General features: G+C 34.9%; 2 protein-coding genes and 2 long non-coding RNA genes across 5 annotated transcripts; all 4 read right to left on the bottom strand.

Annotated features, from left to right (window-relative positions):
• Nucleotides 1–1,474: 1,474 nt before the first annotated feature.
• On the bottom strand, nt 1,475–3,653 carry LOC138309379 (uncharacterized). The gene is made up of 2 exons (XR_011206263.1): nt 3,220–3,653; nt 1,475–2,681 (listed from the first exon to the last, which is right to left on the bottom strand). It is a non-coding gene; the product is annotated as an uncharacterized lncRNA (long non-coding RNA).
• A 2,893-nt stretch (nt 3,654–6,546) lies between these two features.
• Nucleotides 6,547–14,233, bottom strand: LOC138308591 (von Willebrand factor A domain-containing protein 5A-like). The gene is made up of 6 exons (XM_069249637.1): nt 14,122–14,233; nt 13,176–13,261; nt 12,923–13,045; nt 11,316–11,489; nt 8,136–8,295; nt 6,547–6,764 (listed from the first exon to the last, which is right to left on the bottom strand). Exons 1-6 carry the CDS (start codon nt 14,231–14,233, stop codon nt 6,547–6,549), a joined length of 873 nt encoding a protein of 290 aa, XP_069105738.1.
• A 996-nt stretch (nt 14,234–15,229) lies between these two features.
• LOC138308590 (von Willebrand factor A domain-containing protein 5A-like) lies at nt 15,230–19,604 on the bottom strand. Its single transcript, XM_069249636.1, has 3 exons — nt 19,413–19,604; nt 17,936–18,185; nt 15,230–15,372 (listed from the first exon to the last, which is right to left on the bottom strand). Exons 1-3 carry the CDS (start codon nt 19,489–19,491, stop codon nt 15,240–15,242), a joined length of 462 nt encoding a protein of 153 aa, XP_069105737.1. The 5' UTR covers nt 19,492–19,604; the 3' UTR covers nt 15,230–15,239.
• On the bottom strand, nt 15,590–17,669 carry LOC138309378 (uncharacterized). 2 transcript variants are annotated; one of them, XR_011206261.1, is made up of 4 exons: nt 17,509–17,669; nt 16,639–16,802; nt 16,174–16,290; nt 15,590–15,682 (listed from the first exon to the last, which is right to left on the bottom strand). It is a non-coding gene; the product is annotated as an uncharacterized lncRNA (long non-coding RNA). The 2 variants fall into 2 exon arrangements; XR_011206262.1 differs by lacking the exon at nt 16,174–16,290 and having other exon boundaries at nt 15,606–15,682.
• Nucleotides 19,605–19,703: the final 99 nt, after the last annotated feature.

The following is a 19,703-nucleotide window of genomic DNA, read 5'->3' as shown; positions in this document are numbered from 1 at the left end:
TGACATCAATATAACCATTTCCATACATCAATGGTAACTAGTATCAATACATCAATGATAATCAGTAATATAAAGTATTACATCAATGATAATTTGTATCCATGAAGCAATAATAACCAGTATCCATACATCAATGATAACTGGTATCCATAGCCATACATCAATGATACCTAGTATCTATACATCAACAAGAACCAGTATCCATACATCAGTAGTAACTAGTATCCATACATCAATGATAACTATTATCCATACATCAAAGATAACTAGTATCCATTCATCAGTGGTAACTAGTATCCATACATCATCGATAACTAGTACCCATACATCAATGATAGCTAGTATCCATACATCAATGATAACTAGTACCCATACATCAATGATAACCGGTATCCATACATCAGTGGTACCTAGTATCCATACATCATTGATAACTAGTATCCATACATCAATGATAACTAGTATCCATACATCAATGATAACTAGTATCCATACATCAGTGATAACTAGTATCCATACATCATCGATAACTAGTATCCATACATCAATGATAACTAGTATCCATACATCAATGATAACTAGTATCCATACATCAGTGATAACCGGTATAAATACATCAATGATAATCAGTATCTATACATCAATTATAACTAGTATCCATTCATCAATGATAACTAGAATTCGTACATCAATGATAACTAGTATCCATACATCAGTGGTAACTAGTATTCATACATCATCGATAACTAGTATCCATACATCAATGATAACCAGTATCCATACATCAATGATAACTAGTATCCATACATAAATGATAACCGGTATCCATGTAGCAATGATAACTAGTATTCATACATCAATGATAGGTTGTATCCATACATCAATGATAACTAATAACAATACAGCAATGATAACAGGTATCCATGTAGCAATGATAACTAGTATCCATACAGCAATGATAAATAGTATCCATACATCAATGATAACTAATAACAATACAGCAATGATAACAGGTATCCATGTAGCAATGATAACTAGTATCCATACAGCAATGATAAATAGTATCCATACAGCAATGATAACTAGTATCCATACATCAATGATAACTAGTATCCATACATCAATGATAACTAGTATCCATACATCAATGATAACTAGTATCCATACAGCAATGATAACTAGTATCCATACATCAATGATAACCAGTATCCATACTTTAAACTGTTGGTTAATTCCGTCATCACCACGCTATTTTGTTATACAGTTGTGTTACTATACATTAAAGGTCGTTAGGTTTAAAGTCTACAGTTAAATTGGATTTCGTGATAGAGCTTGTTTAAACAATGGTATATATTTTACCGAATTCCGTATAGCTAGTTTTTTTCGCTGGTATGCATCCTCGATACTCCAGGGGTTACTATCACTGATGTTATATCCATCATGGACTATCAAATAGTAATTTTATTACAGAAGGCACTAGAAGACACAAGAAGTTTGATCTTTCAATGTGCATCAAATAAATTGTACAACAGTACACTGTGGTCTCCTGTGTTGCCTTGAAGTAAGGCATTGTTCTCTCTGTAATTTTCAAAGGAAGTCTCTGCGGGCCTGCGATTGCTCAGTTATTTTCTCCTGAACTGCCTCCAGTTTTACTATGAGACAATCCAGGAGTGGATATTATGTCAGTGATAGAAACCAATGGTTAATCGAGGATGGTTTTGATGATGATTTCGTTATTTTGAGGAATATTTTTAAAGGTAGAAACGAAACTGAAAACAAGAGGCCCCAAGGGTCTTAGGGGTCATCTGATTACCTTGCAGTAATCATATGGAAAAATAATTAGATATAGAGTCATGGTAGCCATCTTCAATTTGGGATCAAATGAGATGAAACAATACTTTGTCGGGACCATGTCAGGATCATTTCATGCAAGTTTCAGCCAAATCGCACCGGCAGAACTTAAGAAGAAGTTCAAAATGTGTTTTCAAGATGGCGGCTGTGGCGGCTATCTTGGATTTCGGATCGACCCGAAAAATAACAACACTTGGTCGGGACCATGTCAGGATAATTTCATCTACAGTTGATCTATAGAAAATATAATTTTATAGTTCAAATTTTCGCGGGGTTTCAATTTCGCGGATCCACCCTCGAATGGCTAGCTTATTTGTATATCTTCATATCGAGGTTGTTGTGCATAGAAACGGAAATGTTGTTTTACCCTCCGCTCTATGGCCGGTTGGCTACGGACAAGAATTTATATCTATAGACGTGTATAAATGCTTTCAAAGCGCATTACATTTATTTTGCATAACCAAATGAGTTACTTTCAATTCCAAACTTTTATAGATATCGGTTAACCATTGCCGTACCTGTATGCTTGGGCCGGTGAAACATGTCAGGTGGAAATGAAAACAAATGTGACACATCACAACAACACATGGTACTTACCAATGATAGTTTATATAGTACTTTGCGTTGTTTTCACTTTTTTCCATATTCCTGTTCTTACCCCTATTTATGCCCGACTCTTACTAACCCCTCGAACCCCCGTCCGGAGGATATTCCCTTGTCCCCTATATTCTGAAGTCACTCCGGATCTCATCTGTCGGGGAATACACCGTCCCGGGGACGTTGACTTATTTCCTACATTCTGGAGACTGTCTCTTCCCGAACTACTTCTGCTAAGAAATCAAACCTCATTATCTAATATCTTATTCCCATTTACCCACAAAACCTTACGCTTTGTTGCGCTATCACGATGGCGTAACGGTTGACAGCTTTGATAAAGTGCACATCAGGCTCTGCCCTGCCTATCTTGTGTATCATCCCCAAAGCTGACAGACTAGAATCAGATATGTAGTAGAGACAAAAATAATCAAATCAAATTTTAGTGATAGAAGTACACTGGGAAAGTGAAACCAACAATATGTTGCTTTCCCAAATGTACTTCTATATACATACATATTAAACTGAATACCTTACAGTGTCCTATACAAATTATCAACCCATTTTGTTACACAAATACATTTGCAAGATCTGCTGTACGGGCTCCTTTTAAAATAAGTTACCAGAGGCCATTGAGAATATTAAGTCATTGATTTCAACATCTATTTGGTACACAAAAGTATTTATGTTATACACTGTTCCTAGTTTTAACGTAAACAACACAAAGATGATTTTTTTTGTGAGGAATATAAAATATTAGAATATACGACATACCTGATCCGTAATTGGTGGATTCATAAATATGATCATAGGCATCATCTCCCCATGCAATCTGTAAAATATAATAAATGTATCATATTTAACATAAAAATGCTGTAAAATTGTAGTTTATTCGCGGAATTAAATTTCAGTATATCTAGGGTTAACCATCGGACACTTAAATACCCGTAAATACAACTGTTTATAATACAGATACTTCTTTTCACTCTGTTATATTTAGCTATGTTGTGCTATTTCAGTGAGCTGACGTCACACAAAAGTATCCTGACAACTCTTGTACAATCAGTTTAATCATCATCAGCAGCAGCAGCATCACTGATCATTCATTATCAATCAACATCTATTAACTTCCTTTATAAGATTAAAGTGTACATATGATATGAGATTTTATGAAACGATTTGTTTAAAGTAGTTTACGCTCGCAAAAAACACAAACTTTCTTCAATGTATCACTCGTTTCATAAAATTCCGTATCATATGTACACTTTAATTTCATAAAAGAAGTTATTCAAATTATGTCATTATGTAATCTAATTATGTAAATTAACACCATTGTAAGCTCTGATGGCTTCTGGAGACGTATCCTTGTATACATTCGACGTCCAATCAAGTAACATTAAAACATGAAGGAGTAAATTTTGAGGCTTCATTGTGCCAGCACTTGTTTAGGCGTGAATTGAATGAGTTCAGAATCATTGTAGATAACACATTTTCAGGTATACTGTTCTATTTATCCACAATTCTACTGTTGAATTAGTTTTTTGTGATATTCAATCTAGCCCCCGCTTATAACCACTCCGTTCAATAGAGGATCTGACAAAATCCCATTAAGGGTCATATTCGGAGGAACTTTATACCACGTGTAATTCAGATTGAATGCATTTTCTGCACGTTGCTATATCAATTAATAACGCCATTAAGCCTCAACATACTTATACGATTAGCTTTGTTGTGCTCTTTGGGCGAGAAGACTACGTTCACGGAAATAATTCTGACAAATTTTCAAACTATTTCGTCCCCTAAAAAGTAACTGTCAAAATGTTGCCTGGACATGACCCCTAACGGTATTTTATCAGATCCTCTTATCCAACGTAGTGATAATAAGGATCTGTATTTTAATCAGATTGCCCCCCGCTTCAGAATATTTTTGAGCGCCCTCTGGTGACAATAACAGGAGACATCGTAAAAAGTTTGTCTTTATCCATAATATTATTGATTATTTTGTAGACCTGGACAATATCTGCTCGTTTTCGTCGATACTGAAGACTTGATATTCCTAGTGATCTGAGACGTTGTTCATACGTCAGATTGTTTACAACTTTTGTAGCTCGCCTCTGGACAGTTTCAATCAAAATCTAGTCCTTAATGGGAATTTGGTTTCATACGCCTCCTGCGTATTCTAAATGAGGCCTTTTGTAAAGATTCAAAACCTTTCGTTGTTAATATAGCTAAATGTTCTGAATATCAATTATGTCATGCGGTTGACTTTAGAGACTGATTCACACGATGACTAAATTTGAGATGAGGATCAAATATAACACCAAGACCTTTTTCCGAACAACATTTGATTATTTCTTCATTTGTGCCCATTTTGTAGCAGAAGTTGTCCTGTTGATTTGATCCAATAGACATGTGTTTGCACTTTTTGGTGTTAAATTTCATATACCATGTCTCAGACCATTTAATGATATTGTCTTCGTCGTTCTGTTGTTCTATCATATCATTTAGTAATATCAAAAATAAAATCGGCCTGAGGACGCTCCCCTGGGGGACGCCGCTTGTGAGTCACGCTTCATACCCTTCAAAATATCTTTTATCCATCCTAGAATTGTTCCTTTAATACCAATTTTCCATCTAAAGTAGTAATCGACCATGTGGTACTTGGTCAAAAGCTTTACTTAACTCAAGGTAAATGGCGTCAACGTTTCTTCCTTTCTCCATTTCTGACGTGACCTAGTCAACAACTTCAATACGTTGGGTCACACGCGACGTCCCTTTTGTAAATCCATATAGATAGTTATTAAAAAAAATAGTTCCATAAGCGTTGTTATTTCGTCTTTAACAATTCGCAGTAATATCTTGCAAGGAACGGAAGTGAGACTTATCGAACGGTATTTTCTTTTCTTGTTTTTGATCCGTTTTTTGTGAAAAGGTGTTAAGGTATTTTTCCAGTCATGTGGTAATTTCCCTTTAATAACGGATTTGTTAAAGATATTTTCGTGAGGTTTTAGAATTTCATAGGATGTGTCAATGATCAGCTTTGGATGGAATACATCAGGACCCTCAGAAGAATTTTATCTTAACTTAGGAATCGCCTACTTGATTTTTTTATTTGTGATGTTGATATTTTGCAGTGGGGTGTCTACGGTTCTATTATTAAGATGGAGTAGATCTGTATCTGTTTCAAGAGTAAATACACTACAGAAATATTCGTTGAACAGTTCAGCTTTTTTCTCTGCTGTCACTACATATTAAGCCATTTAAGATCTTCAAATCCTCTACAGTTTGTTTTGTTTTGTTTTGGTATTAAACCTTACATATTTCCAGAACTGCTTCGGGTTTCCTTTATTTGATTGGCGATTTTTTTTCGAAATTGTATTTAGTTCCCAGTTTTCTGTTGTACGGCACTGTATATATTTTTTATGTCATTTTCTTCGTTTTCCTTTGATATTTTCGCGTGCTTGTTTGTCTAGAGGTTTTTTGGACGATCTATGTTGATTTTTGTTTGCTGGTATGTTTTTCCTATTAATGTCGATATTATTTCAGCAAAAATCTCCCATGATTCCTCGTTACCTTTTCCATATAGCAACGCTTGCCTATCAGTATTGTGTAGCCCTTCACGTATATTAATAGATGTCGATTAATAATTAATGGTCAATAATGATGATAAAAATTACAATGGTGTTAAAATCAAAAACTCTCTGAAACTTTGTGCAGGGCAATGAATACTGCACGTGTTATTCAAAACAAATTCACATGATTATAACCTCGTATTTATAGAGAGACATATGTGGTCTGGCCTTATTAGATATAGTTATCGATTGTTTGACCAGGGATAAATTTATGAACTGATTTGGGCTCCTTGTGGTTTTTACCATAACATAATTCTACCGAAGCAAATGAAAGAACGCGTTTGCTTGGTTCTGCATATCTGTAAATATGTCACACACACTTTGTTTCACCGATACCATTACTTCAGCAATATTCGACAATCTTTGGCATTCATTATCATTATTCACACGTATTATTGACACTTATATAGAGCAATTAGGACATCTGTACCAGATACAATGAATAAAGATGGTGACACGGACTTTTCTGTTATTCTTTTGACAGAGTAATAGAACATTCCAATAAAATACGTACCAATGCAAATACTCCCATTGGCAAGTAACCATAGAAATAAGGTCTTTTTACTAGTCTACCTCCGTCCACAAGTTCCTTCTTGTCTTTGTCCACACCAACAAATGCCGTGTACCGAGACACAACGTTTGCCGACATACTGAGAAGTGTTATCTCCCCTTTCTTACTATCATCACCTGTAAATATTTAATTAGTTATAAGAAATAAAAAATAATGTCTTTATGTGTATATGAGGTATATTTTCATCAAGTTATATGACAATTTAAGTAAAAAACTGGATTTTTATACGACAGTGCATCCGACAATTTTAGATTGTCATACATTTGTATATAATATAATTTGTGTGCGGAAATTACATTGTTCTAAAAAAGTTTTAAATTAAAACTTTGTTTTCAGTTCTTGACCCTTTAAGGATTTATATAGAGGATCTTACATAAGTGTCTATGTATATGAAATGTTTTATACGAGTTCAATAATTAAATAAAATTATTATTCCAGTCCTATTAACTCCTGTTCACGGACATATGAGCACAGTTTTAAATTTCGTCTCTATATCAAACTGACTCTCACGATATTTATGACACTGCCGTATGACATAGCTGAACGGGTCCGTTGTGTGATGAAAAAAGGATCTTATATGAGTGATCATTTCATATGAGATTTTATGAAAGAGTCCAAGAAAAAATTTTTGCGAGCCATGGCGAGCAAATATTAAAACTTCGAGACGACTTATCATAAAATCTCATATAATAAACACAAATTTAAGATAAATTTTATCACATAACTACAAACACCTCTTATACAAAAGAATTTTACGTCCAAACGTATTCTGAAAAACCAGAAAATGCCGCCATTTTGTTCTATCGTCCTCGTTATCCTGACGTCACGTCATTTTTCCTAACGTCATTTTATTGTTTGTGTCTGACGTCACAATGAATTTTCAGCCAATGGATATCGCTCAAGGTCATATTACACTAGTGACATATGCAAAAATATTACACGGGCGAAATCACTGGATATCAGGCGGATTATACATATGATAAAAATATTTTAAAACATTTGGGTTTCCATTATTTCAATCGCATCACTTTGGTATCATATCTGTAATCTGATTAAAATACCGATCTTTATCATCACTACGTTTGTAGAACAGAGTGGGTATAAGGATCTGTATCTTAATCAAATTGTCCTGTCTGTGTCCTATACACACGAAACAGCCTCATAGTGTGGACTATTGACGTTGTGTGTGCCACAAACCATTGATCTGTTGTTTTAATTCTTTGTTTGACTCAGTTTACTGCTTGGTAGACTTAAATATAAAGTATTGTGGTAATACTGTCAAAGTTTATTTCCAGCTTTTATTTAAGAGTGTAAAATTTAAACCTTTGTTTTATGTGTTGCAATTCTCAAAATGTTGGGAAGATATGGAGGTGAATAACATTTAAACGTTTTTCTGAACTTGCTAGCATGACAATTATTGCACATATAACTTCAATGACGTCAATATCTTATATTACATAAACATGTATCGTGTACCATATAGTTACCTGCTGTCTCGAAGTCCTTTATCTGGGTCTTTGCTGCAAGACGATGGACAGGAAATGAGTCGTCAGATTTGACCATGGTCATGAGGTCAAAGTTCAGGGTGTAGTGTATTGAATTTTCCTTACCAATGTCACCTTTCAGAACTGCTGAACATTGAGTGTCCTTAACAAACAATAGTTGAATAACAGAACAAAATAAAATAAAAATAATTAAGATAATTTATGGTTTTCTAAAAATGAAAAATCACATGTATGTGTTTATATAGAGGTTGAACGTTGTTTTGATTGCGTTAAAAGTGGTATGAATGCAATTTAATACAGACATATACAATGTAGCGAGTTAGCGCTACATGTAGAATATGTCATTATCCAATTGTGTTCAAAACAATGTTCAATCTATATATATATAAAGAAGTACTGAGTGTATGTTATGGATGTATCAGTCTACGAACGTTTCACAGATCCAAAGTCTAAATTCGTCATAGCCATAACATTTTCTTTTACGGAATCGCTTTTCTTGTTACCGATATTTCTCAGAAAATGCTGAAGGGATCTTTCTCAAGTTTCACACGTAGGTAGCCTTAGGGCCCTAGTTGTGCATATTGCATTTTGGTGAACAAGATGGCCGACAAACCGCCATCTTTGATTTTGATAGTTGAAGTTTGTTACCGCTATTGCTCTGAAAGTACTAAAGGGACTGTACTTAATTTTTTATGAAGGTTCTGCAGCACTGAGGGAATCTGTCACAAGTATTAAGTTCAGGCTCCCCTTGGGCCCTAGTTGTGCATATTGCATTTTGATACCGATCGGTGAACAAGAAGGCCGACATGCCGCCATCTTGGATTTTGATAGTTGAAGTTTGTTGCCGGTATTTCTCTTTAAGTACTAAAGGGACTGTACTTTTTTATGAAGGTTCTGCAGCACTGAGGGAATTTGTCGCAAGTATTAAGTTTAGGCTCCCCTTGGGCTCTAGTTGTGCATATTGTATTTTGTTACCGATCGGTGAACATAATGGCGGACAAGCCGCCATCTTGGATTTTGATAGTTGAGATTTGTTGCCGGTATTTCTCTGAAAGTACTAAAGGGACTGTATTTAAATTTCTTATGAAGGTTCGATAGTACTGAAGGGATCTGTTGAAAGTATTAAGTTCAGGCTTCCCTAGGGCCCTAGTTGTGCTTATTGCATTTTGTTACCGATCGGTGAACAAAATGGCCGACATGCCGCAATCTTGGATTTTGATAAATGAAGTTTGTTACCACTAATTCTCAGAAAGTACTGAGGATATCGGTCTCAAATTTCATATTTAGATTCCCCTTTGGCTCTAGTTGTGTATATTGCATTTTGTGACGATTGGTGAACAGGATGGCGGACAGGCCGCCATCTTGGATTTTGATAGTTGAAAGTTGAAGTTTGTTGCCGGTATTTTCTCAAAAAGTACTTAAGGGGATCTGTCGCAAGTTTTATGTACAGGCTCCCCTAGGTCGTAGTTGTGCAAATTGTATTTTGGGGCAGATTGGTGACCAAATGGCCAACAGGATTCCAACTTGGATTTTTATATTTGAAGTTTGTTACTGTTATTCTCAAAAGGAAAGTACTGAAGCTATCTGTCTCAGATTATATACATATATATATGTAGTATTGAAAAGATTCCTCTTTCCATTGTCTAATTTGAATTCAACAAAAACACCTCATTTGAGCGCATAATAGGGGGCATATGTTATACAGGGGGGTGGGGTGTGGGGGGGGATGGCAATAGTGTCTCCATTGATAAGAATGAGCACAACTATAATGTAGGGCGTGAATAAAAGACTAAATGTTATATCATGTTTACAATAGAACTGATAGAAAGGTTTAAATATGGCTTTAACAAAATGTTATAAACGCTTTACACTTCCCCTCTGGCCATGCTGGCGACTCATTCCGAGGCAGTGACTTTTTACCCTTGTTACACATTTTTTGGTTTTTATATATTATTTAGTCATAATGTGACTGGTATGTTTTTGCTGTACTCTAATTGACGGCGACTAGCTTGTCTCAGAATTATTTAATCACTCTGCGGTAGTTCATAACGATTAGGTGGGAAAGTCGGGCGGCGAAAACCACGCGAGGTTACTGGGCTCAGTCCTGATGCCTCTCGCGAGTCCAGTAACCTGTGTCAAAAATAGATCGAGGGAAACTCCCTTTAGATGTGACGTCATAATAACTTTTGACGTCGAATCGTACCCAAATATAGCGTAACGAGAGTTTCCCAATTCAATGACGTCGGGATAATCTATTGTGACGTCATTATTATAGTCGGCAAACATATATACGGCGGAAGGCAGCAAGTTTAACTGCGATCAACGGTGATCAACTGCGAACTTCAATTTATGGAAAACGATCAAGAATGCCACACGGGCAGTTGATGCAGTGATGACACACTTCGGTGCTGCTAGTCTATTTACCATATACTACAGGTAAATGTATAAAATACTTTTGTAAAAAGAACATTTGCAAATATCATCCTGTTAATTGTAGTCTTTTTGATTAGCCGGGTTAGTATCCTGTAAATGTCATATAATGAAACAGTTATCGACCTATTTTCAGGTGGATACAGTGTGTTTTCAACCCGAGTAAGTGATATATCCCGAGGCCAGAGGCCGAGGGTATATCATTTGCGATAATTGTATAATAAAGCTATTCCGTTCGCTCTCTTGTGGGTAGCTAAGGTATCCATGTTGATCTTATTATTTATGAGCGCAATTTACGTCATTTTCTCCGAAACGTATGACGTTACAAGCAATACTTACTCGCAAGGGCAGATAACTCTGTAATATGCAAATAAAGAATAACCTGTGGTCAACCTCCCTTGCAGATGGTTAGCGTAAATATACTTGTCGAAATGTATTTACACTTATAATGCTACTTCGCTGTACCATTCTACCACAACACCAAGCAGAACTATCTACCCAGAAATCTATAACCAGCTGGTCCACTTCCGTTGCACATCATTTTCTAAGTCAAGGATTGGATGAAAAGCGTTTCTTAAAATTTCAAACAACCCATCCAATGCACATGGCAAGGTGGTGTATATGTTCGGTCTCAGTGTATGGTAGTCCGAAATATTCTGCCATAACCTTAATTTTTATAATACTCTTGAACCCGTCGTACTTCTGATAGACAAAAAAAAGGGGGGGATTTACCTCATTTAGGTGTTCTACTCCATTGATCAGGGCATAAGTGATAACTTTCTGTCCTTTGAATACAACTGGAGCCTGCTGTGGAATATTTATAGCTGTGCAACCTGGTGAAAGATTCCATTCTAGATTTAGGTTGGTTACCGGCTGCTGCATGGCAAGATTCAGAACAGTCATAACCTGTTAATGTAATTAAACATTGATTGACAAGTTTGTCATGGACACAAGTGAGCTGAAGCAATCAGAGTGATTTATTTGTGATGAAAGTGCAAGAATATTCCTCGGGACTGGGCAGACTATCAAGTATTTACATCTGGTCCAGGAACGTAATTCAGTCTTTGTAATAGCAACCGGGATGGTAACAACGATTGAATGTTACAAAGTACTCGGTAAAGAGATAAGTAGCAAATAAACAGTAGAACATTAAAAATTATAACATCCTAAGTTTATTATTCTTCTGAGGTTTCAGTCCCGTTAAGTAAAGATCCATAAAACAAAACTTTATCCTTCGATAAAACCAGTCAGAATAATAAATTTACAGTACTAAACATTAGCAGATTTTTTTAAACCGGTACGGGGATTTTAAGAAATGGCACATTTTGGCGGCCATTTTGATATTGTGTCTTTTTCACGCTTTTGAGTAGAGCCAATGTTTTATTACCATTATTATACTGAAATTGTGTTTACTTAAATAATCAATGCAACCAGCATTTTTAACTGGTATCGAGCTAATATTTTGTCTCGTAATTCTTTACTTGGGTTCGTAGTGGTAATTAAATAGTGAGAGCATTTATGTATGGAAATGAATTCACTTTTTTTCAAGTTATATTTTTTACACTTTAAATGATTAAATTTGAGCACTTTTATTTTTTGCTCTATAATACTGGAAAAAATAGAACTAATATCCCAAAAAAGTGGTGAGAAAAAAGTTAAGCACACGGACCCCCATTTTTCTGCCCTGATTTTTGAAAGACACAAGAACCCTTTTCCCCTATTGATATGCAGAAATCTTAACACAAGTATTATACCTTGACTATTTTCTATAAAGGGTTAGATTTGGCAAAATTGGCTGAAAAATGGTGACAATTGTGTTAGCTCAAAATAAGGGGGTAGGGGTAGCATTTGTTATTATTCTGAGAAAAAAGATATAGGTCTTATATAATCAATACTAAATTGAATACATATCAAAACTCCTCATTAGGAAATTATGGCTTTAATATCTCTTGTGTATATGGTCAAAACGGCCTAAAATTCCCCAAGAAATCCATCATTTTGGTCAACTAGCGTATCTTCGATGAGACAATAGCTTCAATACGAGTACACGGAACATATGTTTTTTCTTTCATTTTCTTTAATGGTATGAATTAAACGCCTATTATTGCCAAAATCAATATGAGAAAAAAAAGTTTATTACAGAAAAAATGGACTTCTCAGAGGAGTACCATCCTTAATGTATGTATTTCATAAAAGTCCCTTTAGAGATCGTACATATATTGTCTGCTAGATATATCATCGTACCTCTTATAACTTATATTGGTAATTATTTTATATGATATCTGATTACATGTTATGTGTTGGTGTACAGTTTGAACTCGTTAGTCTACATAATTCACCTTGGTTCTGTCCAGTTTCTCCTTGTCTGTGACAAAAGTGGCCAACCTCATTGGTAACCTTAGCAACATTCCATACGATCTGTGATGTGGATGCTCCCCTTCTCCAATACCAAAGTAAAGATTCTGAAATTGAACAAAATACATGAATGAAGACAGAAAGTGAGCATAATTCAAATGATGGTTTCCACCATTGCAAAAAATAGTTCAGTTAAAGGATGGAGAATCAAACAAACAACTTCGACTGTCACTTGACCTTGTATTGTCGGCATTTTTCCCCTCGCCAGAGTGATGACTTGGTTGGTGTTGGATACGCCTCCATCCATCCGTCAACAGGAACACCTTCAAATATCAAGTAATATATACTAAAAGTATTTGAAAATCAAGCCACCTTGAATGTGTTGATTTCAGACTGAATTTGTTGATAATCTTTATAGCAATACCGTATCACCAGTTATTTCCACGTTTAACTATTTTTGCAATATTCACTTGAATATGAAAGTAAAATTGTAACAAATTAAAAAGATCCTACAAAACGTTCTTAAGAAGAAATATGATTAACTCATCACTAAACATAAAGCAGCGGATTTTATTTTTGGAACATCAAAATTGCGAGCTTCCTATTCTTTTGGTTCTTTTGGTGCGTTTATTGTCAAATAAAGGTGGTTTTTTGTTTAATGAAGGATTAATCTGGACAAATGCATTAGCAATAAGAACAGTAGCTTCATAGATTCCAATTGGAAAACCCCCCCCCCCCCCCCCCCCCCCCCCCCCCCCCCCCCCCCCCCCCCAATTGATAAGCCACTTACCTGTCGTAATTTGGCTGTATGAAGTGGGCTGAAAAGGGAAAATTAAAAAATCAGTACCCGCTCAACTTTACACTTGATGATCGACGTAATGCTAAGGGTAACTCCAGTAAGTATGTAATATGTATGAAAGGAAATGCTTTAATGCAACCCATTTCGAATGAGTTTTTTAGCGCAAAATTATACGCTAATTTACAAACTCGTTAACATTTATTTATTACATCAGTATTGGTCATTATGTTTTTTGCCCGTTGTCATATAATGTGACCGGGGTTTGCTCCATCATTACCAAGAACCATTCCACGATTAATTGACACTATCTTGTTCAGAGGCCGTTTATCCCATTCAACTAACCACAAATATGTCCTCGTATCATCATATTGTAGTACTACTTACCTTGGCATAAAGAGATTCCAAAGGTCGCAGTATTTCTTTCTGTACCGCCAAGGTTAGCGTCCAAAACGAACTCTTGTAGTTTAAGTGCTTCCTCCAAACTGTTTTTCGTCATATTTCATAGAAACTATAATTAAATGTAAATTTTTATTATTATCATAAAACAATTGTAGAGAAACTGATTTGATTGATCAGAATGTTCGGCCATTCTATCATCTCATTACAAAAGCTATTTCAAAATAAAAAATCGATATCGGTAAAATAAAAAACTCATTTGGACCTGCGATTAAATTTCGTATAATTCGCGGTTTATTAGGTTTCGCAAGCATATACACGTGTTGCAGCAAAAACTAAAAATAATTTCAAAGTGTTTTGACAGCGAAATAAATTTATTCTGAAAAAGAGTCGTTAGGCATGGCAAGTTTAGTGATCTCACCACAAAAACAACAAAACAACAAATGTTGCTTGACAGTTATGTAGGCGGACGTTACACATTGTCAGTTTTAATATACCTGTCTGTTATAATGAATTTTGAAATTTTTTAGCAATTCCTAATTGAAGAAGTAATATTCAATCAAGGAATACACAATTCCCCATTTCTGTATCAATGGCAACATTCTAAAATCAATGGCAACATTAAGAAAATCACGTAGCTTTTTCCAAAACAAAAAACAATTTCATTTCCCAAGTAATTAATGGAGATTTGTCGGAGTTGGGAGTCTTGGGGCCAGTTCCGTTACAATAAATAACCATCACACAAGATGTCACTCTTTCAATGGTTCCTTATTACTTTCAACATACTCCGATATCATATTACATACCCTTTAACACACTGCATTCAAAATTCATAAAGGTATATATCTACATATTCATAATTTAGCTTAATATATATCAATAATAATAATTTATTTTTTCCTAATATGAGAAAATGAATTATATCAAATATAAAAAATCAACAACAAATTACTTTCGTTCATTACTTTCAATTTTGTTTTTCAAATATCATTTCCTCTGGTACATAAACTTACTGGCACTTACCTTGATATAACCCATATAAACAATTCATTACAGGATATATCCTGTATCAATTACAGTAATGTTAAAGGCTCTATGAACGTCACTTACCTTGTGAACCACCACTTAAATGAACTCCCAAAAGCTACCACATTAAAGAAGCATCCTACAGGCAGGCTTTTGAGTAGGAGTAGAACGGTTTCTTTAGCCCTTCGCGATTCGATCTCCTCCCATGGCTCCCTAGCAAGGAAAAATGTGGACCGGTCCATCGATCGACAACGTTTTCATTACTGAGGTATTCTAGGGATTTCTGTACTATAAACTTACAATGTATATCTCACATGTAAGATGTACTATATGACAGACTATTTACACTGTATTCAGATTCATTCAAGTGTAGCTACAAATTTCTAAATACAAAATATAATCGATAGAGTTTTATACCTGAGCAGTCTATTAACGAAGACAAATTCTGCTTCTGTCAGTTCTGGTACGGATCTTAAGTCGGGCAGGAAGTCCATCATAACAACGTCACTTTTCAGAAACCCTTCTGTAAACAATGAAGACAGTAACCAAGATTGATATAAACACGTATTTGGTAAATGGGAAACAAGAAAATATCAAGAATAAATATACATTATGTTACATTATTATAATTCAATATGTTCCTTTGAAAGTCCAATATTTTGAGGGTGTATTTATATCAGCACTCAGGGGTGATGTTACAAACGTGTGTTGTCAAATATTACGTTTTGAGATGATAACATACATTTTCCAGCCAGTTAGAAACCTCGTTACCATTGAGGAAAACCTAATCATTTGTTTTAATCCACGTCGTCGTCCAAAACACACACGCTCTCACTACACTCCACATACCACACACAGAGGAGACAACACTTATATCATACACAACGGGAGATAACCCTTTTATCATTACAAACCATCCAAAACTTTGTGTACAGAATGTATATAGGATGAAATTAAACTGATAACTTTGAAAAATCTATAAAGTTTATATCAAGAAAAGCCTATTAAATTTACCTTTGCTGTTTTGGCCTTTTCTCCAAAATAACAGTCGGCTGAAAAACATCTTCATATTCTAGAGTTAGGGAAAGGTCATGGTCGAATTTGAATTTAGTGGGCATCGTCAAGGGTTACCTGTAACGTTACGCCGTATGTATTTTGTTGCTAATCTGAATATAAGTATATCCAAATATTCGCCGGGATGATATATACGAGACATAGATATGATTCCGAAACTGCAAAACTTCCATCCGTTAAGTAATATGAATTGTCTAAGTTATGCATGCTCTTGAAGCCAGATAAGATCGTATTTTTTTTCTTCTCATATCAATGAAATTATTATAGTTAAACCGGCACTACGGTATCAACATAGCCACGCGAATTGTTGAGGGCTTTCAACCTTTTTTTTCAGAAGATTTAACGAAATTTACAATACCTTTGCAATAAACCTATGTTAAAACCATGTTGATAATTAAATCTTACATTTGCTGACTTTTTGTCCTCTGCCAAGTCCACTTTCAGCATGTCCATCTTTGGCACAATTGCTTTTATCAAATGTTGACCTTCGACCTTGGTCACAAATCGTATCTGGTACTGAATGTCTGTATAGTGAATGGCGTCAGAGGAGGGAGGGGACATCTCAAAACCTGTCAAATAAAAAAATCAATAATATTTGTACAGAGAACGAAGGGTGTATCTGAAATTCGACGACGTTAATTTATATATGAATGTGTATGTTATCCACGTGATTATAAAAGTTTTATTTGCCTTTTATTAAGCTTTCTTTTTCGTTAGTTTTTACGTCACTCATATTTTCAAAAACATATGTTTGAATTCTGCGAAAGATAATTTCCATAAAACAGTTTTAAAACAGGAACCGCAAAAATGAGATGGTATATTTGGGTGATTAAGACATGCACCTTTAAAACGGCCCATATCATGTAAATTTATACCCGTCAGGTTCTAGTCTATCAAAAATTTAATTTCACAGTTTTAAGTAATAAAAAAAACTTTTTTCTGAAGAAGAGTTGAAGTTGTATAAACGCCGCATACCATACCATGGATTTAACAATGTTTAGAACATGTGATGCCTCTAACATTAGCATTGTTTCCCATGTTGCATGAGCTTGCGAGTGTTTTCATATGAATCACGACATGATAATACGCCTCAGAATAACATACAATTAGTACAGAAAGATCTATAATGTCGCTGACCTTATTCGTCCACAACTTACATTTTGATTCATTAATAAGCACCGGGCGCTAATTCCGGTGAATACAGTATATTTGCTAAAACTTTCCTAATAATTATTTGACATCTTTTTTCAATTTGATTAAATCTTTGAACCTTACCCGGAGGAGTGTATCTCGGGTTAAGGACCGTAGGTAATGTGAAGGTCACTATCCCTTCACTGCCGGTGGTCAGCTCTGTGACGTAGGAGAAGGTTAACGTGGCATGGCAGCTCCATGAGGCGGTAGATTGCCGAGTTTACACTCAAACACGTCCCCGGATGTATCAGACTCGGACAGCAACATGGCCGTGTGACCAGTTTTTAAGAGCATCCTTATATAGGTTTCTCTGGCCTGGAAAGAAACCAACATAATACTTCATTACCATTACCAGGACAATATGTTAATGTATTGTTGATTTCTCATCTAGAATGCTTAATACACATGCAATCACATTCACGCAAACAATGTGTGATGTGCTAAATGAATAGAAAAAAAAAATTTCAACCAAGAATCCGATACATACAAAATCGAACGAATGCATTTGTACAATGATTTTTCTTTCTTTTCTACATTATCCTTAGACACAATGTGCACCTGTTCTTTGTCCTGACATTCCGCGACGATGTGACGGCCGTCGATATCAGCCTCGAACTGATACACAGCCGACTGGTCGTCGATCGGGAACACAAACACCGTCTCCACGGCAGCCTCCTTCTGGTTCTCATAGGTCAAAGTCGATTGGACGTTGGCAACGAAACCCTTGATCGTCACATCAACTCCTACCGACTTTAGGGGTACTACAAAAAGAAATGCATTATATTTAGATATCAATATACGAAGTATCTTTGTCATCTCAAATTAATTTTAAATTTGCTTATAAACATCTAAATCATCTAAATAGTATGGCGTGCCGAACGTTGCAAAATTCAATAAGTAAAATAAAATGTGTAAAGAAAAAAATGTTTTGTAATATATCGTTATATGTGTTCAATATGTTATTTTGTGAGTAAAAACAATGAATGTTTGTGTATCTTTTTTAATATTTATATGTAAAAATAAAATTTTTGTTCAATAATTTCTTTGTGTGTGTGCGAAAAATATATTTGTGTGTAAAAATATATATTTATGTGTGATTTTCACACACAAACATAAAACAACATCACACACAAATATATTTTTTTAAATACGAACCATTTTTTCACACACAAATATAAAAAAAATACACACACAAATATATTTTTCACACACAATAAGAAATTTTGTTCACAACAAATATAAAACAAAATCACGCACAAATATATATTTTTTACACACAAACCATTTTTTTTCACACACTCTATATAAAAAAAAAAAATACACACGAATATTTTTCACACACACAAATTAAAATTAATGAACACATATAACGATATATTACAAAAACATTTTTTTTCGCACAAATGTTTTTACTTATTGAATTTTGCAACGTTCGGCACGCCATATAAATAGCGGTTTTATCGTATCCATGTTTCCCTAGATATATCATATTGTCATACAAGAAAAAAATAAAAAAAAAATATAAAAAAAAATAGTAAAAGTGGAATAATTCTCGGTGTAAAATTATGAAAGTATATCGCTTCGCAACATAAGAAAACCGTGACCAGATAACAAGTGCAAATATGTTGTCTGTGTATCTTGATAAAGGGGTAAACTGTCTTCAAATTAAATTGTCAATATGTAACACATAAATGTGTATGTATGTGTACACGGTTTAGGATTACTTCCTTGTCCCATATATACAAGTATAACAATACCATCCTACCCGTCACACTCTCTAGCCGTAGTCTATCGTTACTTCCGCATTGATGTATATACATGTAACGACTACTGCTACAACATCACACACACAAATTTAATTTACATAATATTTTAACAATTTGATCAATTTATAGATTCCAGTAATTAACATTTCTTTAAAATACTGTTTGGCTTATATACCTTAATTGGCCTGTAACTTTTCATGCTAGCCTTGCTGTCAATCCTACCTGTTTTAGATCCCGGAAGAATATCTGCCTTATCTTGAGAGCTGGCCCCTACTTCATGTTGTATCCTAAGACCGTACATTGTCTCCGCTACTGTAACACACACCACCAATATACTTTGGTTATTACCAATACTACCACGGTATCTGTAGTTATTACTGGCTGTTGATAGTGAGCTACCACGGTGTTTCACGTCAACATATATAGAGGATGTTAAATTAAATAACCCAATCTGTTTCTGACAACATCCCTATAATGGTCACGTTCTGGTGACCTTTGGAAATGGCCAATCAA

Source organism: Argopecten irradians, chromosome 15 (genome assembly GCF_041381155.1).
Source record: "Argopecten irradians isolate NY chromosome 15, Ai_NY, whole genome shotgun sequence".
Taxonomy (NCBI): Eukaryota; Metazoa; Mollusca; class Bivalvia; order Pectinida; family Pectinidae; genus Argopecten; species Argopecten irradians.
The sequence above is the reverse complement of the archived record's forward strand: the minus strand, read 5'-3'. Positions and strand labels throughout refer to the sequence as shown.

Excerpts from the sequence above, each read along its gene's own strand:
- LOC138308591 (XM_069249637.1), bottom strand. The coding sequence starts at position 14,233 with ATGACGAAAAACAGTTTGGAGGAAGCACTTAAACTACAAGAGTTCGTT. Across the intron at positions 13,262-14,121 it reads TGGAATCTCTTTATGCCAAG|GTGTTCCTGTTGACGGATGG; the intron begins GTAAGTAGTACT and ends TGATATTTGAAG. Across the intron at positions 6,765-8,135 it reads AAAGGACTTCGAGACAGCAG|GTGATGATAGTAAGAAAGGG; the intron begins GTAACTATATGG and ends AAATATTTACAG.
- LOC138308590 (XM_069249636.1), bottom strand. The coding sequence starts at position 19,491 with ATGTACGGTCTTAGGATACAACATGAAGTAGGGGCCAGCTCTCAAGAT. Across the intron at positions 18,186-19,412 it reads TCTTCCGGGATCTAAAACAG|TACCCCTAAAGTCGGTAGGA; the intron begins GTAGGATTGACA and ends TTCTTTTTGTAG. Across the intron at positions 15,373-17,935 it reads GAAAAGAAAGAAAAATCATT|GGAGCCATGGGAGGAGATCG; the intron begins GTACAAATGCAT and ends TTTCCTTGCTAG.